This window comes from Thunnus maccoyii, chromosome 23 (assembly GCF_910596095.1).
Source record: "Thunnus maccoyii chromosome 23, fThuMac1.1, whole genome shotgun sequence".
NCBI classification, from domain to species: domain Eukaryota; kingdom Metazoa; phylum Chordata; class Actinopteri; order Scombriformes; family Scombridae; genus Thunnus; species Thunnus maccoyii.
In genome coordinates, this window is record NC_056555.1 from 10,180,419 (window position 1) to 10,205,671 (window position 25,253).

Sequence of the window (25,253 nt, forward strand, 5' to 3'; positions counted from 1 at the left end):
TTATTGATTTAGGAAATTGTATTCAGTTACGTACACTGAATGCTGTAGGCGCTGTATACTAAGAGGTGTACATGGCATAATGATGAGGGAGAGTATTTACCACCCACAAGTTAGGGTTTGTATCTATTAGATTCTCTAGATAATATTTATGGTTATAGGTATATATGTAAAGTAAGTAGTCCCTGCTTCATTTTATTTGTAGTTGATGCTCATGATGTATATATTATAGCTGAACTCCTGCACTTGATGGAAAGCGTCCAGCAGTGAGGAAATGTTTTATTTTACAATCAGTGGGAGGGCAATGTTGTAAGAATGTAGAAAAATACACGAAGGAATGGAAAGCTGTATGTCTGTATAATCCCACCAGGCACCAAAACAAGAAGTGACGTGTCTCCAAATAAATTCATATTGGAACTCTGCGGTGCTGTTGTGTAATTTGGTATGTCTTTGCTGCCTCTGCCACTCATGGAAGAGGGTGTATATTTGGCCGGCTTTACCCTCGGTGTACTTAGCTGAGGTTTATTGCTGTTTTTAATGACCCATGAGTGAAACCCTGATTTAACTGTTCTTTCTGCGGTGCTCTCCTCTTCCTCAAATTACCATGTCACAACACTTTTATTTTTGCTTCATCTCCTCTCTGTTTCTGCTGGCCCTGTTTTGCTTCATGTCAGCCTATTCAACAATATTTGGTTCTTCTCTTAAAATGGATTGTCACACTACTTAAAATAAACCAAAACTGAGCTCTTACTCCTCCGTCTAAGTTACAAACTGCACCCGCCCCGGGACACCACTTCCTCTGTTGTTTTTATTGTTTAGTTGTTTTATCCCCTCATCTAGCGTTCTCACAGTCTGATTGTGTTCCTGTACGGTGCGAGCTTTGTCTTCCTTCTTGCAGTGTAAAATCTCAGCACCATGTAGCAAAGGCATGTGTGAGATCACACCTCCCTGACCGTCTTTATCCGTGCTACAGAGGCCGACTCAGGAAATGGATTGTTGGTACTTTACACCAGTTTGAGTTTCTCTCACCCCCAGGTTGCCAGATAGTGATCTCTTATCACTGTCCAGATGGGTTGTTTTAGCAGCTACTGTGCTGCAGAGCTGAATGAATCTGGATAACATGAGAATCTCACTTTTTTTTTTCTATTGATCTGTTTTGTTATTGTCTTATAATTCACAAATATTGGTTTAAAAATATAGCATAACACACAGGCACTCATGTACAGCTAATGTGCGTCGGAGTATCATTGAATTTGTTTAGCGTGCCCTCACTGAGATTTAAAGTTAAGTCAATATCGAGCATATTAGCTTTAATTAATTCTGTTGAAATTCAGCTGTGTTCAAATGTTAATGCAGTTTCCTAAATGCCAGTGAAATTTGTCTTTGTAATGATCAGCGCAGACCTTATTATGACATTTACAATACAATAGTTAATTAGGGCTACCTCGACATTTAGGATTTGCAGCTGAGAAAAATGAAAACACCTGTACTTGACCTCCTGTACTTCATAAATTCAGTCAGCTTCTGTATGTGTTTCTGCACCTGTATGTGGTTTCCCAGTTAAGTTGACACCTGTATGGTCTCATTTCTCTTACTTGACATGCCAATTCAAATTTCACGCTCTATATCGGAGCCATAACACTGATCCTAAGGCAGACAGTCAAGGACCTTTGCCCTGGTTTCTGGCATGTGGCTCTTGGATTTTAGTATTTGGTCTGAATGTTATTGACACTCTTTTCAGGCTGGAATTGGCAGCGTCTGTATCTGTGTATGTGTTTCCCTGTTCCTGAGTGTACCACCCACACATAATCTGCATCTGTGGCTCCCCCAGTTGAAACTCATTTCCTGCCTCGTCATCGCAGCTCGCTATCACTGAGCATGTACAGCTCATTGAGTTACACATCTTCCCATCCAAAAGCTTTTTACAAGCCTGGGGTTCTTGGAACAGTAAAGTGAACAGAATGAAGGGAAAAGGAAAGCACTCACTTTTCCTGGAACTCGGCATAGTGTGAAATTTTAAACCCTTCGCTTAAGTTACTGTTGAACAAGTGAGTGAGCACCACCCCGGTTGATGTGTGTGTGTGTACATGTGCCCGCTAGCCGACAGTGTTGAGTTTACATGAGGATCTGTAGACAGTAGTGGACATTAACACTGAACTCGATATGCAGCATGTTGAGGAATGCAGCTCCGTACTTGAGCACTGCATGCGAACAAAGGGCCAACATTGTGTTCAAAAAGTGCTGCCTCACAAAAGGGCCCTCACAAAGCCTGAAATTAACCTCCACACACCCATCTGTCTGTGCTGCTTCCCATTAGTAAGGCCAAACCACTAACCTCTGGCAGAAAGACATGATACTATAGCTGCCGAGACCTGAAACAGATTCTACACGTATGGCTGAGCAATACAAAGTAGTGATATGGAAATAAGAAACTTTGGTATTCTGTACCAACTGCCACAACAACTTTCAACATAATGGTTAAGGTGCAGATACTTTTGGTACAGGAAGTCCAACAGGAAATAGATCATAATCTTCCCCGAGTACCTGTGCCGACAAAGAAGGGACTTCCCACCAACTTTGCTTGCCACTGACTATTGCGTAAGATGATGTTGTACGAGTTCTGGTTTGAGGTTGGTGAGCACAAGCATTTCCGTTTTGCAACTTCAGTTTGTAAACAACAAAATAACTTTCTACACATGATGTCGTCAAGATCTTCCAAAGATAACAATCAATGATGTTCACTGCATCATTCAAGCCGCAACATCAGTAATAAGGAGTAAACGAGAGAAGGGCTTCAAGATGTAAGTTACATCTCCAGTTACGTCAATAATTATGAAGGTAAGTTCACTTGCTAGCTTAGTAGCTACCTAACATAAACAGCCACATAGGATTAGCTATCTTTCTAACCAGCTAACTTTGCTATCTTTTGAGTACATAGGTTTGAGTAAATTAAGACACTCTGGCTAATCAGATTTATCTCTTTTAATTTCCTTATATTACAATGTTCCAAAAACAGAATGGGGATCAAAGCACACTGACAGCTCTGATGAAGACCAGAGAAAGCTGCACAAACTGAACCCTTCTCTCTCTCTCTCTCTCTATTAAAAAAAAAAAAAAATTCTCTGATGCTTAGGCCCGGTGGGGAGTCAACTCAGGCCTTGCAATACACTGGCAGAAACCCTGAAGCTATCATATTATTCTGAGATACTGTCACTTTGATGAAGATGTTTCAACAGTTGAAACTAAACTGGAGTGAAGTAAAATTATGCTCTACAGAGGTTTATGACAGAAGCCAGTGGTGAAGACAATGACAGTTACCATATGTACTGGGTATGAAGTCTTATAATTCAATGAAGAAAACACGGTTAGTCTTCTCATGTCTGTCCAATCGGTTTAAGATGTTCTTTGAGGAACAACTACACTTGGGACGATGAGATCCGGAACATCCTAGATGGCCGGGCCTACACGTTAGGGACAAGGAGGACAGATGGATCAGAATCGCTATGAGCAAGGGGGAAATGATCACTGATTGAGTAATTTTTTTTAAGAAGATTCCAGCTTCTCTTGATATTTCAGTCTAAATACTTTTTTTCAGCACTGGACAATCTGTAGTGTCTTATTCTCTTAAATTGGTTGTTTTTTTGCGTTAGGTGCTGTTAAACCTACCTCATGTTATGAACCTGAATTATGCAACTAATACACAGTTTCTATTTTCATGCTGAAATCTCTCAATCAGTAGCTTGAGATGTTACTTGACCAGACTGAAAGTTTTATTCAACTGAAAATAAACCTCCTGCTATTGTCAGTTATTTTTTTTGTCTTTAATGTCATATGAGCTCTTTCCATTAAACCAGACAGGTTAATTTAAAAGAAGTGTTTTATTTAGGATAAATCAAAATTCAATTTTAATACACATAAATATGATAAACACAATATGTAAATTCTGATAATTAAAGATCCAACAGGACAAATCAGTAAAACATCTGGGGAGACATCAACTGATCATGTCAGCTGATCGAATGAAATGTACTAAGTTGCACCAGCTATGTGAAAGCTGGCCATTTGGCATCATAGCACATCGTCGTAAGTTGGATCGATACTGAAATATCATTTTCTACTGGATTACTGTGTTGCAAAATGGTAGCAATTAATGAAAAAATGATGCTGTGTGGCAGAAAAACTGCTGTTTTACCATTAGTGAGTTGTGTGATATTTTATGATTTACACCTACCCTTGGGGCATGTGTGTAACTGTTTAGTTGTTACTTAGAGTTATGTTTTAACTTATTTCCATGGTGCAACTGCTCTCTGATCTGTACAGCTCTTCTGTAATCTACCACTGTCTCTAATGTCTCTGTAGCATTTTGATATCTTGACAACACCGAAGCACAGATTCACTGTGAACATTAAGCTTTACGCTATATCCAGTGAGTACACACTGAACCTTTTAATAAGCCTAGCACGAGCAGACAGCTGAAACTGAGTGATCTCTGTGGATGCTTATTAGTCTTTTAAGCAAACTGAAGCTCAGTGAGGGCATCTCAGCTGACGTTCCCAAACTTAAAGCCTCGGTGCAGGTATGGTATAATCATTCCAGGCAAACAGAGAAGGTGCAGCTCCTTTGTTGAGTCTTCTCTGCCCCCCAGCTTTCACAATGAAATCACCTGTCTACAAATGCCTACTACAGAGGTGAGTATTTTAAGTGGGATTGAAGTTGTCTCTACGGATCTTAATGAGCCACTGAACCCGTACCTAAGGATCGATTGGAAATCGATGAAAGCTAATCTCCGAGTTGTACCTCGACGAATTAGCACATTGAGGCAACCATGTAGAGACGTTTTCTTGCCATTTATGTTAATTGTTTCTCCCTAATCTTAAAAGCACTCATGATCGCTCTTGCTATCCAGGTGTTCTCTCAAATCATCCACACAACTACTACATCAAACTACAACCGGAAACAGTAACGCACACCTCATAACCCAGAAGTGAAGAGACGCCCTCTTGTGCACCGGGGGGAATCGCCATCCATCCAGTGAGAGCACTTAGTCTCAATTAGCATTTTGTATAAACAATGAATTTCCTCACATTGTTTAGTGTTTTTTTTGTTGCCAGCATTCAGTTATCTAGAGCTTTCGTCAAGAGGATTAAAAAAAAATCCAAATCCAGCCTAATAACTCATGAAGAATTGCTTCACACTCCTAATTAAACATAGATCATTGACCCCATAATGGTTTTGTTCAAAAATAGACCAGAACCACCCCCGTCTGTGCGCCTTTGATGTAATTATACCTTCCCCACAGGGAGTTGGGGCTATTTTTGGCATCCAAGAAGAGCAATGAAAAATGCAAACAATTCAAGAGATGGACCACTCATCTTTTGAGACCTTCATTACTGTTAAATCTTAAGTGTTCGGTTTGGTTTTTGAGGTTTCGGAGGGATTCGCTGCATCATTTAGCTTACTGACTGACGTTAACAGGCCTTTCTGTTTTTTCAATCCGGTGAAAGGATTTATTGACTCTTCAGAGCTAGAGTGGTAGAAAAATATGATGAAAAGCATGCAGTGATGGAGATGGATTATTGCATAGACATGTATACATTCATTAGACACGGCTTACTGTTTAATTTGCGTAAAAGCCGTGGTATTGTTGATCCGTCACTAGATCAAATGTCATCTGCTGTACGCCATCATTTGTTTTCTTTACATCTGATCAATAGAAATGTGGACCACTTTGCTGTCAGTGTGAATGGAGGTCATTTGACCACAGTTATTTGATGTGACCCCAGGGCACCAAAATGTGCCCTAGTTTGGCGTACACAGGCAAGAAAACTCTGTTACACAAGTGTAGAGGGAGTGTGTGTGTGGGTATGTAAAAGACAAACACTGTTACTTGAGGATAATCCTGTAATAATTAGTAGGAATTTTAATTTGCTTTCTAGGTGAAAACCCTATCCTTGTAGCTAAACTAGTCCGGCTCATGCCATTCATTTGCGAATAAACAGCCTACGATTTATCAGTGAGATTTAATGCGGGAGTGTGCAGTCGAACATTTGAGTAATTTTAAATGTGTTTTGCTCCCAAGAAAATGAGAAATGAAAGCTTTAACTTGTCCTTGAAGGACATGTGAAGCCTGCGGTCTTGGCGCTCTTCCTCCACTCTGTAGGAGATAAGAAGGGAAAGGCATGTGCACGAAAGCACAGAAGGGGGGGAAAAAAAAAAGGTTACAGAAAGCCCTGAGTGTGTTGTTCACCTCTCCCCCTCTCTCTGTTAAGAAGCAGGTAGGGTTTAATCTGTCACTAAGCCCCATCATTGATTGCCTGTTCTCCTCTGGTATCAGTGTCCCTGGCTTTTACAGTGACTATCAGACCATATCAGAACTGTTCTAGCAGGCAATGCTCAGCGCAGATGAGCCCTGCATACTTTCCATAGTTTTATAGCAGCCAGTCGGGGCTGCAGAGGCTAGCAGTCAAAGACCCATCGAAAGGGAAGTTAGATTAATTGAGAATCACAGTTTTGTGGTTTGGACGCCATGTTTCTCACTTACAAATCTAGACACACCAGAAAATAACATAGGCATAGCATTTTGGGTGCATTTGGGAGCTTGAGTTGAAAAATTTTGGGGGTTGTTGTTGAGGATGTATTAACCTTCAGTTATCTCTTTGCTGTTCTCTTGTGCCTGCTTGTTGCTGCTTCTTGTTGCACAAACATAACACAACGCCACTTGTTACACCCGCGTGCAGAAAACCAAGTGTCCCCACACTTGGTTTTATGCACGCGCTTTCCAAATGCAAATGAAGAATTTCTGTATTCAAATTTCGAGAAACTAATCAAGATTGCAATGTACTATGCAGCTCTGATAGATATGACCACCGGTTTGTCAAGCAGCATGTACTTGTGCTGTTACAGCAGCCTTCCATCTGCATAATGCATCTGTACATTCATTCATACTAAATAGGCTGACGCTGTGTGTAGGCTGTGAGAGCAGTGGATGACTTCCTCTGGTGCTGCTGGTGACATGGCCATACTGAGTGTAGTGAAGCCCTGTGTCGGCGTGAAGCCTCTGGTGATGTGTGTGTGTGTGTGTGCGCGGGGGCACGTGTCGGGCCACTCGTAATTGCGTGTGGGCCCAGTAACTGCCAAGTGTATGCAAGGTAATGGGTGTGCGTGAGCACATTTGACTCGTGACTGTGTGTGTGTATGTGTGTCATTATTTACAGTCTGAGCACTTGTCTGTGTATATAAATCAGCAGGACCCATTCTTACATCATAGCCACCCTCAGGGCAGCATGCTGCGCTCTGATACGCACACTCGCACGCCACCTCACGCTAGCTGCTTCCTCCTCCTTTCTCCTCCTTCTATTAGTGAGAGTGGTCAGGAATCCTATACTATTGGGTGAGAGGTGGGTAATTGAGCTCATTGGAGCTCTGAATTAGTATGTCTTAAACTTGTGCTTTACATTTTATTTACCATCTCTCTCATATGTTGAATAAAAACACTCTGTCTTAGGGATAATTGCAGGTTGGTGGTACATAACGCCATATTGACCCTAGTATGGAAATGGCATATCAAGGTCATAAAAGCTGGATCTCACACATCTCCCATCTCTACTTCTGAACATTACACAGACGGATGCAGGCATACATCAGTAATCTATGTGCATGTATTGTGAAGGTGTAGCCTACACGCATGTGTGTATCTATTCTGTGCTGCTGTCTTCTAGTCCGAGTGCCTTTCTGTCTGTCTGTCTGTCTCTTTGTGTCTGCGTGCGTGTGCGTGCTGCCAGAGCTCAACAACTACAGAGCAGTTTCACTAAAAGCCAGGCCTCTCTGTCACAGTCATACGCCTGTTTTTGTGTCTGTCCAGCAGTGTAGAGCGTCTGGTTTGTCCTGCGGTGTGACTTCAGGACTTGGACTCTGCCACAGGTTTCACCTAAGGCAGGTTTTTGCCACTCAGATCTCTATGAAATCTTAACACAGTGTTGCAGTTTTTCTCAGTGATATGACAGCGCAGGACAAAGGAGCTGCTGTAACTTCTGATTTCAAGAATTTCAATGACCGAGCATTCTCTCATTATTATAATATATCCCCCCTGCTGGCCAGTTTATCCTCGACGGACAGTATAAAAAAAAAACAGTATAAAATTGCCAAAAACAGTTAAATGGTAACTTACTGTTCAACAGTTGAAACTGAAATTATAGTCAAGGGTCCCTGTATGTCCAGTGTGTTGATAAATGCATTTTAAAAACTAGTTTTAGATTGAATGTTTGTATTTAAATGTAGGTCTGTATATTGGTAGTCACCATGATGGTAATTATAGCAATTTTACTCAAAATTAGAAACCTCCTTCAGTATTCAACAACAAAAACAGGAATGCGCCGAAAAACAAAGCAGTTTTTGAAAAAGACAACAAGTGCCAGAATGCATACAGATGTTATTATAGGGTTTACCCCCCCCCCCCCCCTTGGTTAACCATTGAAACCACTGGTTGTTCCACTTGATAAGTATTAAGTTCTACAACAGTCAAACAAACAAGAAATCAAATTTCTACTGCTCTCGTGTCTGACTGAAGCTAGCAGTCATCCAGGGGCAGCACAGCCTGCAGTGTGACAGACCGTCCTATACTCGACAGTAATGGCGACATGCTCGATTGTCAGCCGCGTGCTCAGCTCCGTCAGCTCTGTCACGGGAAACTGCGCCAGATAATAATGTCGGCGAGATGTATGAATTGACGTTGACCTGTAATTGACTCAAAAAAGATGTATCAAGAATATCATAAAAAGAAAAGCAACTGGAAAAAAAACAACTTTTTTTTCTCGTTACCAGTCTGAGGCAGTAAACAGCACAGGCTGTACTTTTTTCATCCTCGGACATTGATGTTGTGCGAGTTGAATCGGAGAGCACTATCTCAGGAAAGCTGGGATTGTGTTTGATCTAGGCTTAATTATATATGCATGGAAGTCTATTTTTATTTTTTTGTTTTTTATTCTACACAAGCATAATAGTAATCCAGGAATAGCAGTTGAAAGCATTAAGAAAAATGTACACAACTCTTTTGATGTGCCATCCAAGGGCTTTTTAAAAACATGCACATAATAAATTGTGGTCCACTCTCCAGTCTGTATCGCTTTGTGTAAGGAATAGAGTTGTGGCCGTTGAAAAGGAAATGAGGAGGGTGAAGAGAGAATGAAATGACTAAAATGAAGGGAGAGGAAGAAAAAAAAAAAAAAAGCCTGAATAAGTGCACGTCCTCCACGGAGCGCTGTGCGTGGGAGGTCTGAACAACAAGACATCCGTTGCTTTGTCCAGTAGCCTCTAATACAGGCCTGAAAGACATCAACACAAAAGGACTTCCGCTGCTTTAAGAAAAGAGGCCACATGTACAGGTAACGAGATGTCACATCATTATGCTTCTAATGGAGTGACACATTGCTGATATATATCAGGGCCCTAGGGATAATTTCATGGACTGAGCTGGATGGAGACACTTTGTTGTGACTGCCAACAAGCCTGTGTGTGTGTGTGTGTGTGTGTGTGTGTGTGGGTGTATATTAGTGCGTATGTTAACGTGTGAATGAGAGGAGATTCATTCCAACCGGATTTATTGATCATTCAGGAAAAAGGGCATACCATGTCCAAGTATTTGCAGAATGATAGCCAGCACAGATTTAGAGCTAATTAAAAAACCCCTGTAGTGCAATTCTAAATGTAAAGTGAATGTATTGTATGTAAAAGACAAGCATGAATGTAACATTACAAACAAGAAATTTAGTCTGAGCTGCCTCCTACACAATGAACACAATGAATTTGGTTTATTTGTCTTGCCTTAATTGTGTAAGGCTGCAACTTATGATTCTTTTCATTATGAGTAATCTGTCAGTTATTGTCTTGACTAATCGTTTCGGTCTTAAAATGTCAATTGTGAAAAACGGCTATAGACAGTCCACCACCCAAAGATGTTCAGTGGAAAGTCATCAAGGACTAAACGAACCAGAAAATATTCACAAGAAGCCGGAAGCAGAGAATTTGAGCGATCAATAGACTAATCGATTAATCAACTAATCATTACAGTTCTTCTACTTTTTCCCCCGAAGTCTGAAAAAATATCTTGGCATGGCTTTGAGACGTAGATCTTTTAACTGAACATTTTTAACATAAATGAAAGACACAAATGAGTTGCATTGTGGGAATTGTAGGATCCTGATTGTTGCTGTTGCTTCTTATGTCAAATCTGTCCTTTTTGTGAGTGTCCAATCTTTATGGAAGCTCAGTGTCAAAGTGCTGGAATACCCCTTTAAACATGTAGTAATTGAGTATACACAGTGATTGACCATATCGCTGATGAATTGTACCCGCTTGTTTTGGATTATTTGCAAAACAATTAAGAGTGCCTTCTTACAGACTTTGAAAGAAAGAAGTCATGCTCTGATTGAATTTCATATGGTTATATTTTGTTTTATGTGTTCAGTTTTTCAGCATCCAGCCATGCCTTTTTATTCATTTCACCTCGCTGTCAGAGGATTTTGTAGAGTTATAGGCCTGTATTTTGTCCTCTCCAAATGACTCCCAGATTGGGGACAGTCTGGCGGAAGCACTTTTAGGATTTGGCTTTGAGGATATTTCCAGACATTTGTTTATAGCGTTAAGCCATTAACAGAACATGTTCCTCTTTCCTCTCCTTGCACGTAGTCTTTTTTTTTTTTTTTAAATGTTTTTATGCCATCGCTCACTTTTCTAGGCCTTTGTCAGGCAACGTACAAACATAAAGCTATTAAAAGCCCATTGGCACTTTGATTTGGGAGTACTCATCCTTGCACTTAGCCCGTCTGATCCTCTCTGCCTGTGTGTTCTCTTTTGAACTTCATTTAGTCATCATCAGTTATTATGCTGATATCATCACATGGAAACATGGCCTGACATCCAGCCAAGCATTTCGGGAAAAATTGTGAATTAAGGTCAACCACTGCCCACAATTTGGTGAAAGTTGGCTACAGCTGCAAAGTTTGACTTACAGGAACTTTGACAGATAACCAGGTGTCCATTAGTGGTCAAGGTTTCTTCAGAAAAACCCGTTGACATGGCTTTTTTTTTTAAAAATTTTATCAGACACTCTGTTAGGCTTCACTTCCACCTCCGGCTGCTTTGTTGTCTATATGTCTGAATGGAAAGCATATCACAAGCCTGGTTGAGCTGCTCGGTGCCAACACAATCATCCTGCCATCACCGATACAGACTTTATGTCTGTCTGGTAATGTGAGATTTCCTGGCCAGTAATGGCTTCCCAGAATGGAGCAGGTGTTGACACAATACTCGAAAAACTCGAGTAGCAACTCATGCTTTCAGTTGACATTCAAATGGGTCCCTGGAAAATTGTGTTTTGGTTTAGGACCAGTGCAGCTGACTGTTTATGGTCTGATTCACTGATGGAAAAAGTAGCCTTGAATCTTTTCCGGCTCCCCTTTCCCCCCAAAATCTGACAAAAATCTTCTAAAATCTTTTGCATCTATAAGACCAAAGCATAGTTGTGAGTATTAATCATGTGACTAGGGCTGCACCTAACAATTCTTTTCATTATCAATTTAAACGGACTTAAAATTATTTCCTCAATTTATCGTTTTATTTTTAAAATGCCAGAAAATAGTGAAAAAGGCTTGTTATAATATTTTAGTGACATCTTCAGATGTCTTGTTTTGTCTGATCAACAGTCCAAAATCCAAAGATATTCAGTTTACTATCATGTATCACAAAAAAAGCTTCAAATCATCACATTTGAGAAGCTGCAACCAGCAAATATTTGCCATTTTTCCTTTTTAAAAAAGACTAAAACAATTATTCAATTACCAAAATAGTTGCAGATTAATTTTCTGCTGATCGACTAATCAATACATCGACTAATCGTTGCAGCTCTACTAAACTTTCTATGTAAAAGACAAAAAATGACTAATCTGTCTTAGTTGAACATCACCTAAATAATAATAATAATATAACAGACACACTATTGGCCATTCTCTGCTGCTGTTTGCTGTGTGGTCATAAAGTATAACTAGCTGAAACATCAGGACATCTGTTAAGATTAATATCAATACGCAAAGCAAACAGAGCCGAATGACACATGGGTTTTGTTTTTTGTGTGGCACTTGTACCCAGTCGGTGTATGTTCTCTGGCTGGAGCTCAGGTTGTGTTGCCAGCCACGGAGGCAGGGTTCCCCCAGAGGAGAACAGCAGGGAGGAGATATAAACACCCAGCTTCCCCACCGGCCCTGACGAAGAACACTTCCTTCCATCGTCTCCCTTTGGGTTTCCTCACTCAAAACCTTGCAACAGGTCTCTGCCGGCCCAGCCTAGTTTCCCTCCAGTGCATCTCTCCGCTCCTTGATTCAGATAGATGTACAGGCGGCCTGAAGTCTCTGCTAATCTGTCCGATGGTGACCTTCTGTTGGGCGTCGTGGCATCTTCCTTGTTCAGACTTGAGTTCAATATAGAAAAGGCTTCACTGACATAATGAAATGCATCAGAAATCACAGCTGTTAAGGTTTCCTCGTTCAGAGAAACACACACACAATCAGATGTCTGTCAGACCAGGCTCCAATTCACTGCACATGGGGTCTCGGTATCTCTGGCAAACACAAACACAGAGTTTCTCACATTCAGTTTAGTCTCTCTGGACAAAGGCTCTTTGGTTTTGGATGGAGGGGGTTTCAGTGACCTGGCCCACGATGGTCTGTAGCAGCTCTTTGAACTGTCTAAAGTTGATGGGAGAGTGTTTGGTCAGCGTTTTGTCTCTTTAGGGTGATAATTAGGTGTTCTGCAGTTTGAAAAGCTATCTAGAGGAGATAAAAATGTACTGTTTACCGGAGAGAGACGAGGCTTGAGTTTTCTTTTGTCTCGGTACTTTATATTGACACTCCTCTTCATCACTCGCTCCCTCTCTCTGTTCACAGTTTACCAGAGATTTACCAGACATTCCTCCCTCGTTCATGTCTTGCTGGGGGAGTAAAAACTCAAACATTCAAACTGCTGTCGAACACGACGCCGCATACAAATATATGTATACGAGTGCAATTTGAGGTGTGTTTGTGTAATGACATTTAAGAGCAGATGGGAGAGTTTGCATATGAGTCTCTTGTGAGAAAAAAGGAATCACTGTTGTTTTTTTTTTTCAGTCCTTGCTTATATAGTCATGCAAGGACACAGCTTCAGCCTCAAGCTTGGAAACGATGAGAAAAGAGCACAGAGCGGGATGTAAACACAGAAATGAATCAGAAACACATTGCCTACAGGACACGTGCAAGAAAGCGTATCCAATTGCATGACCTTGTTGACCAGTTGAAGGTGACGGTGAATTGTGTTGAGCTGAACAAAAATAATTATATTCTGTCTGCAGCAAAACAAGCAAGCCTTTTTGCCCTTATCAACATCATCAAATTTCAATTTTCCTCCTAGTATGCTACCTCTTCACAGTAGCTTGTCAGCACCAACCTCCTGAGTGATTCTCTAACCCCAAGTGTGCTGCTTTCTGTCTCTCCCTCAAGGCTTCCCGACTCTGTAAACACGGCAATTTGTGAACGAGCCACACCATTAGTGTCCGCCCTGAGGCTGCAGCCCTGTAGAATATTCATGTAGCTTAATGATGAAGGTAGTGGGTATATCGGCTATATGTTGGTCAGTTTTGGATAAGCTGATCTAATGTATGTGCAGGTTTATTAGGAGACCAGATGTGGTGTTTATTTGTTTATCACACCAGCGTTTAGTACTAGTATTGACAAATGTCTATGCAGGGCTAGAGAGAGGACCTTAGACCCAGCTGCCAGCTAAAGAGGCCCAGTGTTGTGTTGCTGCAGGGGTCTCTGCTTCATCCCCTGACCCATTGTGTTTGATTAGGATCGGGTTCCCTCCTACACAGGTCTGGAAACATACAGAAGATGAATCTCCTCTGGTCTGGACCGACATCAAAAACGCAAGCTGTGTAAGCACAAGGAAAAGTTCGTACCAAGAGGTGCATGCTTTGTGCAGTTTTAGAGGCCAAACACTGAATTTGGAGAAACTAAAATGTACAGGAACTCTAAAGAAACCTGAAGAAGGGAATTTTCAAATGGGACGTGTGTGGAATCCCCAGTGATAACGCAGCTGTGAAGACACTGATGTATGTTTTGAACTCTCTTTAGCATAGCATGCCAGTTTGTATCCCTATAGTAACAGCTGAGTACACACACACACACATATATAGACGGGTGACAAATTCAAGGAAAAACCTGAATAAATGAGTGGAGAAACATAACAAATACAAATGCTTCCACACAGGTGCGCTGCATGGTACAATTAAGCAGTTAACATCCAATCATGCTCTGTAGCATGTATAAAAATGCTGAGCAGGCCCAGTTGATTCTGGTTTTGTATCAAGATGGCAAGAAGAAAACATCAAAGTGACTTTGAAAGGGAGTTCATTGTTGGGGCACGGATGGCAGGAGCTTCAGTAAAAAGCAGACTGCAGACTGCTCAACTGGCTCAATAGAAATTGTGGTTGACAGCCCACATTTGATGACCGTGATGCTGGTGATTTAGAACGATATGTAAGGAAAAACAGAAGAGGAACTCTTCCTCAGGTGACTGAGAATGTCAATGCAGGACGTGATCAGACTGTGTCAGCAAGAACAGTCTGTCGTCAATTACACAGAGAGGGATATTATAGTAGGGTTGCAGAGCATAAACCTCTCATTACAAAGATTATTGCACATTTAAGAGTCCAGTGGTGCAAAAACCACAGGTACTGGTCTACAGAGATGTGGAAAAAAGTGATACGGTCAGATGAGTCATCCTTCACCATATTCTTGACAAGTGGGTGAGTGCATGTGTGACGTTCACCAAGAGAACAGTACAGGCCCGAATGCTTGACGCCTACAGTGACGGGATCCGGTGGCTCTGTTATAATGTAGGGGGCATTTTGCTGGCACGGTTTGGGTCCACTTGTCCCCTTAGATGGAAGAGTCACTGCAAATCAATACAAAGTTTTTCTGAGTCATCACCTTTATACTATGATGAAACATTTCTATCCTGATGGGAGTATTCTCTTCCAGGATGACAATGCCCCAATTCATAGGGCACGAGGGGTCACTGAATAGTTTGAGTATGAAAATGATGTGAATCATATGCTACGGCCTTCACAGTTACCAGATCTCAACCCAATTGAACATCTATGGGAGATTTTGGACTGACGTGTTAGACAGCGCTCTCCACCACCATCATCAAAACACCAAATGAGGGAATATCTTTTTGAAGAATGGTCTTAATGGTAAATGGACTTTACTTGTATAGCTCCTTTCTAGTCTTCCAACCACTCAAAGTGCTTTCTTACACTACGAGCCACATTCGTCCATTAACGCACACATTCATACGCTGAACGGGTACAAGGGTTACCATGCAAGGTCCCAACCTGCCCATCAGAGGGAACTAACCATTCACATACATTCATACACACAGGAGCAATTTGGGGTTCAGTATCTCGCCCAAGGACACTTCAACTGAACCACATCCACATTCCTCCAGTAGAGTTCAGAGACTTGTAGAATCAATGCCAAGGTGCATTAAAGCTGTTCTGGTGTCACATGTTGGCCCAACACCTTACTAAGACACTTTATGTTGGTTTTTCCTTTAATATGTCACCCATCTATATGTGTATGTAGGCTCTTTGGTGTCATACCAAATTTCAGCATCATGATTGAACACCGAATTTCTTGCACTTGTCTGTTGTAGAATTATCTCCTCTAGCTGGGGTGAGATAATCATTTTCAGAATTGAGTAAAGTGGTTTTTCCTTTGTTTCTTCAAATTATTATAGCAAGTTACTTATTACTCAAGATTTGTCAACAAAAAGTTATGTTTAACAGCCAAAAGCCCAACTACGCATATTCTAGTATCTTAGTCCAAAATCCAAAATAAAGTAGATTATTGACTTGAAGGGACAAATGAAGTATGAATGAAGGATATGAATGACTAATTCAAGGATACTTCTCACTAATTTGCCCACAAATTATCAAAAAATCTGCCTCATTACCCAGCCAGACCCTCAACAGGACCGCTCATTGGTCAGCATCAAAGGACTGTAGTATTTAAGGCTGCTGCAACTAATGATTGTTTTCATTATTGATTAATTATTATTAATTTACTTAGTTGTTTGGTCTATAAAATGGTGTAAACTGTTTCCCAAGTCTCAAATGTCTTGTTTTGTGCCGACCAACAGTCCTCAACCCAAAGTTTATTAGTAAAGTTTATTATAATAGAGGACTAATTTAAGAAGAAAAAATAACTCAAAATCATTCATAGATTATCAAAATAGTCAATTGACTAATTGTTGCGACTCTAGTAGTGTTATTGATCAGTTTACAGGTGTTTGTATAACTGTGTGGGTATGTGGCAGATTTAGCTGGGAACAGAGGAGACATGTTAAGACAACAGTCCCTGGTTAAACACAAGCCAAAGAAATCTGTGTGATGTCAGGGCTGCACGCATTCAGATACAGATTTGTTTTGTTATGTGGAGTTTTCCTGTTGGTTTATCTACCAGTGACATCACTGAAGACGTCAAAGTTGAGGTCTGATGCAGTCACGGTCGCGTTATCTAAAGAGTTGTCATGTCAGAGTACTCTTAACGCATTCTTTTGCGTGGAAGATTCATTCACTGTTGATGTTTGGCCAAACTAATCTTCCAAGGTTTTGCACAGCTTCTGGCATGACTGTGTTTCATTTAGACTAGCTTGCAAAGACTTGAAAACATTTTAGCTAAACTTTAATTTTTGGGGGAAGAAATTTTTTTTTTCCCTTTTTGGAGTCGTGCCAAAGGCTTATTGAGCGCAGCTGAGATGCAGAGGAAGCTGGGTATTTTGCACTTAATATGTGCATTGTTCCTGGGTTGAAAAGGGTTTTTGATGGATTGTAAAAAACTAAAGAATTATTTTCCCAAGCTGCTTTGTGGAATATAAAGGACCTGGTGATTTATCTTTATTACCTGTTTAGCCTAGATGAACTTCACCAATCAATTGTCGATATCTCACCTCGGCATATGTGTTTGTTTTTATTTAACAGTCCACCCTGCTGTTCTTCAGGTAGATCTGAAGTAATCTCATTACAAAAGGCTACGTGCCACCTCTGTGCCACAGGAGATTCGTGTCCCATAAACAAACATAACCCTACCTGTAAACCAAATCTACCTTCCTTGCATTGTTTTTGCCTCGCCGTCTGTAATTAATATTTTGTTCTGCCTCAGTCTTAGTGAGGGTACAATCTGTGCAAGCAGAGAGTTTCTTTGTGTGTCAGGTTTTCTGTATGTTTACTAGTGGCACTGACTGAAGGGTTTAAACATCCTTGTTCATTATGAATCAGAGGCTTGTTTTTTCAGTGTGCACAGATTTTTATTTTTTTTTTCATTTCATGGAAACTTTTGGTCAGTGAATCTTAAGTCGATAACCACGGATACTGTGTTTTTTAAAAATGTTTGGATGTTTGGCAGGCGCAGTTCTGACCTTTATTGTATGAATTGGCACCTCCGCCCTTGTTCCTGAAGGTCTCGAAGGTGTAATTTAAATGTATTAACTTCTTATGCTGTTGGTAGAGAAAGTTGCCAGTTCAGCGTGATGAGCTTTGCCTGCAATAATAAATGGCTGCAGGGAAACCGTACAGTATCATATCTCACCACATTCACTGCTACATCTGTGCCTGTTTGTTTTCTTTTTTACTCTCGCCCAAAGGGGTTTCTGTTTTTTCACCAGGCCGGCCCAGACGTTCTTCCTGCCTTGTGCGGCAGATCCCATAGCGTTAAGCTTGCTTGTTGATTGTATTCAGGCAGAGATCCCCCTTCCCTGTCCTGGAACATAACTGCTTACCACAGAGTTAAAACAAACCATGCCCATGCTGGTTATGGCAGAGGGGGAAGTATTTAGATTTTCTGGTATTTATGGCGGTATTTGCTATATCACTGTAGTATCACTGTATCACATAGAGTTAAATAAGCAGATGGAACACAAAGCTTGTGTGTATGATCTGTTAGGTCAGATATCTGTTTGCTCCAGCATGAGTGCTTTGCACCGCTTTAGGGATTCCGGTTGGAGTAAAAATAAATTATTGAGGGTTAAGCTTAGACCTCCACCTCTACCCTAACCCAACATGCAAATGGAGTCATTTTTTATTTTTCTCCTCTAGCCAACCGAAAAAACAGCTTGATAGCATCATTATCCTGTATTAAAAAGAATTAGAAAAGTTGTCATTGAAAAATGAACATATTGAGTCATTTGAGTAAAGTGAATTTATTTTTTGAAGGGGAAAAAAGGTCATAAAATAACTTCCTAAACCATTAAAAATGACACTTCAACATTTTTCATGATGTGAACTCACAAAGCTGAAAGTGCAAAGTGAACATGTTGGATTTTTGCCTTTTATGAATTTCACGGTGTTTTCAGCTAAATATAAATCTGTTTAGTGTCTAGCCACACCTGGCTTCACTCACTGTATCCCACATCGTCTCCTTTCTGTGGCACTAAAGTTTTCGCCTCATAAAATAAAGTTTTAGCAACTTCACCTCATGGCTACCTGTAATCTCATTTCGCTGTGGAGCACACACAGACGAGTGGAAGGTGGCAGTCTTGGGTGAGCGCCCATGTGTCCCAGTATTGAGTTAACATCCATTATTCACATGTCATTAGCCTCCCAATCAGTCACCATCCATAATGTAGGGGAGCGAACGGCAAAGTCAGAGAGAGTCAGCATTTGGCTGGCAGGTTATCGTGAGCGGCTGTGGATTAGAGCATCAGCTCACTCATTGCCTTAAAAGTCTCACTGCAGCAGATTAAAATACAGATGATTTATTGATAGATATCGGCTCTTACAGTTTCCAAAGTTGCTGATAAAGTACTACTATGTAATAATAATTCTGGAGATTCTTTGGTCTTGCTTGCCAAGGACCAACTACAAGATAGAAATCAAACTCTGTGCTGTCATGAGGGTATATTGACCTTCTCGTCCTCATTTATTCACCTGCTCTCATTCACTCGCACAGGAATAATAACACTCCAACGTGCCATTCTATCTGGCAGTACCCCCTGTTCTGAGGCCTGAGCTAACCAGTGGTAATCTTGTCCCAAAAACATCTCATAAGCCCCTCTATCCGCTCCTCCTGAGCTCCCAAAATGACCCTCAATCCTTCGGCGCAAATCTGAGCTCCTAAAAACTCCTCATCTAACCTCCATCCGATAAACCCGAAAAGACCAATAGTCCTATTACTGTTAGCTGCTGTTATAGGGGTCAGGGTTATTTGCACCACTCACTCGCCCTCCTAAATGATGCAAACAGTTGATGAAAAAACCTCTGCTAACTTCTGTGTAGAGATAAGATGCTCAAATCTTAACCGTAAAAGCTTGTGCACACTTTCAATTTCTTTTAGGCAGGTAAAGGCAGCAAACTTTATTACAGATACATTGTTTCGGACTTTAGACCTTCATCAGGTAAAACATATGGTTTTACCTGATACATAGATATGATGCTGCCATTTTAGATTAAGTTTTTAGGGGTTCGCTGCTCCCTTGATTATTTATGTGTGTCATGTTTTTATCATTGGGAGAGACTTGGGAAGCTTTTTGATTTAGAAAAAATAGTGGTTCAGATGACGCCATGACGGTTGTTTTTTTGTGTTCCAATTCTGGATACATTTTAGTAAATCCCATAGAGTCCCACCCTATTTTTTTTGGAAAACACATTTAGCTATTTTAAGGGCCTCCAAGCAGCCTCTCAAGGGCTGACATCATATTCTTTCATTTTTTCCTTCCTTGATAACTTTCCTTGTAAAAAGAAGACACAAGACACACAAAATGTACATGTTCCTAACAGAGTAACATCAAATTTTAGTGATTTTTTTTTTTTTTAAATCCTGAATAAACTCAAATGAGAATACTTACTTATTGATACCTTTTTAGTTATTTTCTATCTTGCTCTTAGTAGGTACACACCATAACCATCTTGGGTCAGCAGGGGTAAAGCTTAGCTTCGGTTTGGATGCCAGTAATTCAGGGGCCCAATCTCTGGAACAATCGACAATTAAACAAGAAAACAGAGGTAGGAGAGAGGGAGGGCAAAAATGAAAGGAAGGGGAAACAATTCGTTGCATTGTGTCTGCCGGCACATGGTCCGACCAGTTTTGGCAGGATTGCAGGAAAACGGATGCAGAGGGAGAAGAGGGTAGCCTATTAAATGATCAGACCTCGAAAGACCGGGTCTCCATCAACACACGCTCAAGGCACACACCATAGTTTCATCAAACACATGTGGCAATGCTGAAGAAGAAAAAGAATGGGGAAAGCAGTGAGTCCTGTGTGAAAAAGGTAAGAGGAAAACAGAGCGGGAGGAGAGAGTGGATGAGTTTGGTGATGCCTTGAATTCAGAATCTGGAGTTTGAGAAAATCGGTTTCTGGATGCAGCTGAAATGTTTAGCAGCTAATAGCCAACATTCACAAACAGCTGGAAGTGAAAGTAAGCAAATAGTGAATTTGTTTGCATTGGATTTGAACAACTTAAGTACCAGGAAATTGTTTCCTCCCTTGTCTCTATGTGATGTGTTTGATTATGGTCTTGCTGTCTGAGAGCTATAATGTTTATGGTTCATTATGGGACTATCTGGAAGGTGTCAATGCTCCAATCTGCATTATTGCTGTGGGGAAGTAGCACTACTTAAAGGGGACCTGTTATGCTCATTTCCAGCTCTATATTTTTATTCTGGGACTCCATTAGAGTAACTTTGTATGATTCGCAGTTCAAAAAATTCCTTATTTATCTTATAGTGGCCCTTTTATGCAGCCACTTAGTTCAGCCTCTGTTCTGATTGGCCAGCTTTCCGGAAGCCTGCCGAGGGGCAGAGTCATGTTAAGTTACCACCGATGCAAACCCAATATTTCCTGCTTTACTGCTTCATATTAAAAGCTTTTAAATTACTAAATAACAGGGGACGTTATTGTGAAGAATTTACAGGAAATGAAACGTGTTCCTCGCCGAATTAGCAGAGCTTTGTTAGTGACACTAAAAACCAGTCAACACAACAACATATGGAGATATTTGGAGCTATTTGTTCAGCGGATCAGTTAGAAATAATCCAGGGAGGAATTGTACAAGCAGAAACAGCCACAGTGATGATGATGTTTGATGAAGACCAGCACACCTCCAACAGGTGAACTACTTATTTTACTTTGCCCTGCTGTGTAATGGAAAAACACTCACAGCATGCCAGCTTGACTTGAGTCATGGCTTGGCGTGACTACTCCCAAAACAATAGAAAAATGCCATAATGTTAGCAGAGAGGAGCAGTGAACTTGCGCACTGTGTGTGGAGCAGATGACCATATAAAGAAATCTGTCACAAATTGACATCAGCTCAGGCTGAAAGTAGAAAAAACTTGAAAACTGAGCGTTCAGAGCAGTCTGAAGCTGGTGCATTTTGCTCACAGTTATTACTTCTACATACGTTTACCTCATTATTTGACACTTTGGCCATCTTAAAATAAAACCCGACACTGTAACATTATATATATATGACTGAAAATAAGGAAAAGCATAATAGTTCCCTTTTAAGAACTGAGAGAAAAAAAATGCAGAAATGAGTAAATGGTTGATATTGTTGATGATTTCATGTGTCGATGTAAGAGCTGACTCAGAGTTCTGTGTGATTGGAAAACAGTTCTGCCCTGTGTGTCATTCACTGAGTGTTCCACATTGAGTGAATTAATACACACACACACACACACGCAGAGCTTTCTGACGTACTTACAGACTCACAGAGGATGTGTTTGAGTCAGAATTTTGGTTTTGTCATTTCTCTCTAATTTAAAAAAAAAAACAAAACAAAACAAAAAAACCCTGAAAATATTTGCTGTGGCGAAGTTGTTTTGTACTCAAGGACGGCCTTCAACACAGAGAAGGGTAAAGACTGGAAATGAAAAAGGAACAACATTCGTTCTGCTCCTTTTTTATCAAATCTTGAAAAGCCTTTTCACCACCTCCGTCAGAGAACTGCGGCATTGGCAAAATCTCTGTTTGTGGGTGTTATTCAACAGTTACAAACCCAACTTTTCTCCTCTCAGGCAGAGATGAAAAAGCTCAAAATTACATGTTGTTTTCATGCCTCAAAACTCACCCATCAGCATGATTGTATGATTTTTATGGTAGGAAAATAATTCATAACATTATCACTGACGATGTTAATAATAACTGGTGATGTCAATAAATGACTGATAATTTATCAGCACATGAATTATGATGCAGCAGCATTGACTCTGATGCAACAGTGGAAAGATCAACAGAGCGATAGTATCATGGTCAGTCGGTGGCCTGACTGCTCACTTCACTGTACCAGGATGAACTGTTGTACCTTGTGTGTAGCCTTGCCGTTGGTTGATAAAAGCCTCATTGTCTCCATTATCTTCTAAAGTGAGAGTGAATTCAAAGCTGGTCTCCTTCCCTGGAGACTGCAATGTACTTGCTCTGTCTCCTCTATTTATTATCACCCCTTTTATCTTGGTTTTTTGCATCTTTTCTTATCTGTAAAACATTTTTAGTTTATCAGAAAAAAAAAAAACCCCGCTGTCCTTACATAAACCCAGCACGACCTGAGTCAAATGTTCATGGGTTTTTACATTTATGCAGTCGTAAAAACCTTGAGTTCTGATCTCAGCTCCCTCTCAACCAGCAGATCCAGTTCGCCGACCAGAAACAGGAGTTCAACAAGCGTCCCTCCAAGATCGGCCGACGCTCTCTGTCCCGCTCCATCTCCCAGTCCTCCACAGACAGCTACAGCTCAGGTAAACAGACACACACACACACACACACACACACACTTCCTACTGTATTACTCAATATCTGTAGAGACACCAAACATCTAGAAAGTACCATGTCCCCTTTGCTTGGTTGTACTTGGTGTCTCTCATTCTCACACTCTGACACTGTAGTTCATGTGAAACTGTGGGCTCTGTGTTAGAGGATTAGCTTGCTGGGGATCTTCTGGAGGAGAGAGAGAAGTATTAGGTGTGGTTGAAACTAAATTATATCCCCAGTCTGATTTATGACTGCAGTGGTGAGAGACGAGAAAGTTAGAGAGAGATGTGGACATGTTGGTGCAGCGTATAGCACTGATACAGATGGATGAGGGTAGCAGAGGATTTAGAGGTAGTTATACCTTTTTCTTGGCTGAAAAAATGGATGTAAAAATAAGTATAATGAACCAGAAGAGAACAGAGGAAGCCATTCATGATATTACAGAGCAGTCATGCAGAAAAATAGTGTCTTTTTTTATTTTTATTTTTTAAGAAAACCTGTTAAAACATATGTAAATAGCACCCATACAGCCACCTTTTCCACAGTTTACCCCTTGAAAAACACAGCTCAAGGAAACATAACATAAGGCTAAGACCTTTTCTGTCACTCCTCTTCTCAGCACTCTAAAAGCAGACTTTTCGGAAACGTCACCACTTAATCTGCTTCAATTTCAGGCACTCTGAGTTGTTGCTGTGTGTCAGGGTCAGTCACAGGACACAGATCTTCCAATGACACCATTAACATGATGAATTAATCTGTGTGTTAGACAGTTGACAGTAGGCAGGATATGATGGACAAACAGATGGATGACAGATGGACAAAATGACTTTTAGTCAGTATTAGCAGATGGCTGTAATGGGTCCCTAAGGTCAGGGGTACTAAAAAAAAGTCTACTGAGTAGTGAGTACTCTCACTTACTGAGAAAAAGATGAAACATTTTCATCCTGTGACTTCCCGTTGGCACATTGGGAGGCTGTTTTTGTTAGGCAAGCAACACCAATCAGGGTCAGCTGAGAAAAAGGCCTTGTGGGGTTTATCTTCTCTCAGGAAAATAAAAATCAGCCCAATATTGTTCTTAATTTTTGTTTATACAGTAAATCATGACACATTTAACTCTTAGCTGCTTGTATTTGTTTCTTAGAAAAAGAGTTTTCTCTAAAATATAATGGAATCTGAAGTTACAGAAGATTTTTGCCAGTGTTCCTTTTGTCACCTGATCTTTTCCAGAAGAGTTTTTGGTTCCTTTCGATAATAACATTTGACAGAAAGAGCAGGTTGTCCACAGGTGACTGCTCTTTAACCTTCTTTCTTATAAACGTAACATTTCGAACTTTGAATTCAACTCTTTACAGCTCTAAAACCAAAATTGGCACAGTCAGTGTAGTCTACCTACCTAAGGTGAGAGTTGGATTCGTTCCAGTTCTCCCGCACTAAATCTTGTTGTTCTCTTTTCTTCTTCTTTCCTCTCAGCTCGGCTCTTATTCCCTCTACCTCCCAACAACCTTCCTCTCCAGCCCCACGCTGTCAGATCATGACTAAAATAATGATCTGGATTTTTTTCCCCCTTAGATATTGTGATAGTGATGAGAGCGCTTAGTCTGCATTTTAATTCACGCAGTGATTTGACAGGCTGTAGTGTTTTGTCTGTGCTGTTGGCTTCTTCTTATGTTGACATCTGAGCTATTCTTAACCCCTATAAAATGAGTGAAATGTTGTCAGCGCTGCCAATATTAGGGTTATTTTCAGAAACTCACACTGCCCTACTGTCTCTGCCTTGACCCTCTTTATCACCCCCCCCCCCCCCCCCCCCCCCACCCCCACCCCCTACCCCCCACCCCCCACCCCTTCCTCTGCTGTCTTCTCCCATAATTCCTTCACCTGAGTGGCTCTTATTTCTCTGATGGTTCCCACAGTGCAGAGACACTCTGAACACACCAGTAATACTTTTCCCGAGACCACTTTGGTATAGATTCTCTTAATCAGGGATCTTTTTTTTTTTTCCAAACTGTCCAACTCTATAAAAGCATAGCAGATGGATTTTATGAACATTGTAATACTCTTTTTTTTAAACCATGTCTCAATATTGATCGGGAAGTAATAATTGAAAGGTTGATAGAATGGTCAAAAATCACTGTTGGCAAATACTGAGTTAAATTTTTTTTTTTGTCTTAAATACAAAAATTAAGAATCTCTAAATACATTTCTTTAAGTAACAGTGATTAACAAGGCTTAGACTAAGTATTAGGTTGGTAAAGGTCAGATATATTTCATTTTTTATGTTTTTAGAGGAATCTAAAACTCTTCTGTGTCTGAAACAGACTAGCTGTACACACTATCTTCAGCTCTGTCCCAGAATCCTTTGCAAGTATCAGTACATTCCTCATGACCCCTAAGATCTCCTCAGCTCACACTCTCCCCCCCCT

At 40.7% G+C, this 25,253-nt stretch overlaps 1 protein-coding gene across 2 annotated transcripts in view; it reads left to right on the forward strand.

Annotated features, from left to right (window-relative positions):
* Positions 1-25,253, forward strand: part of ahcyl2b (adenosylhomocysteinase like 2b) — a 38,962-nt gene that overhangs the window by 4,967 nt on the left and 8,742 nt on the right. Inside the window, exon 2 of one of the 2 annotated variants that reach the window (XM_042402805.1) lies at positions 22,706-22,817. In XM_042402805.1, coding sequence (XP_042258739.1) covers positions 22,706-22,817 — 112 coding nt within the window. The remainder of the gene's footprint in view (positions 1-22,705; positions 22,818-25,253) is intronic. The other variant, XM_042402806.1, reaches the window with a different exon arrangement.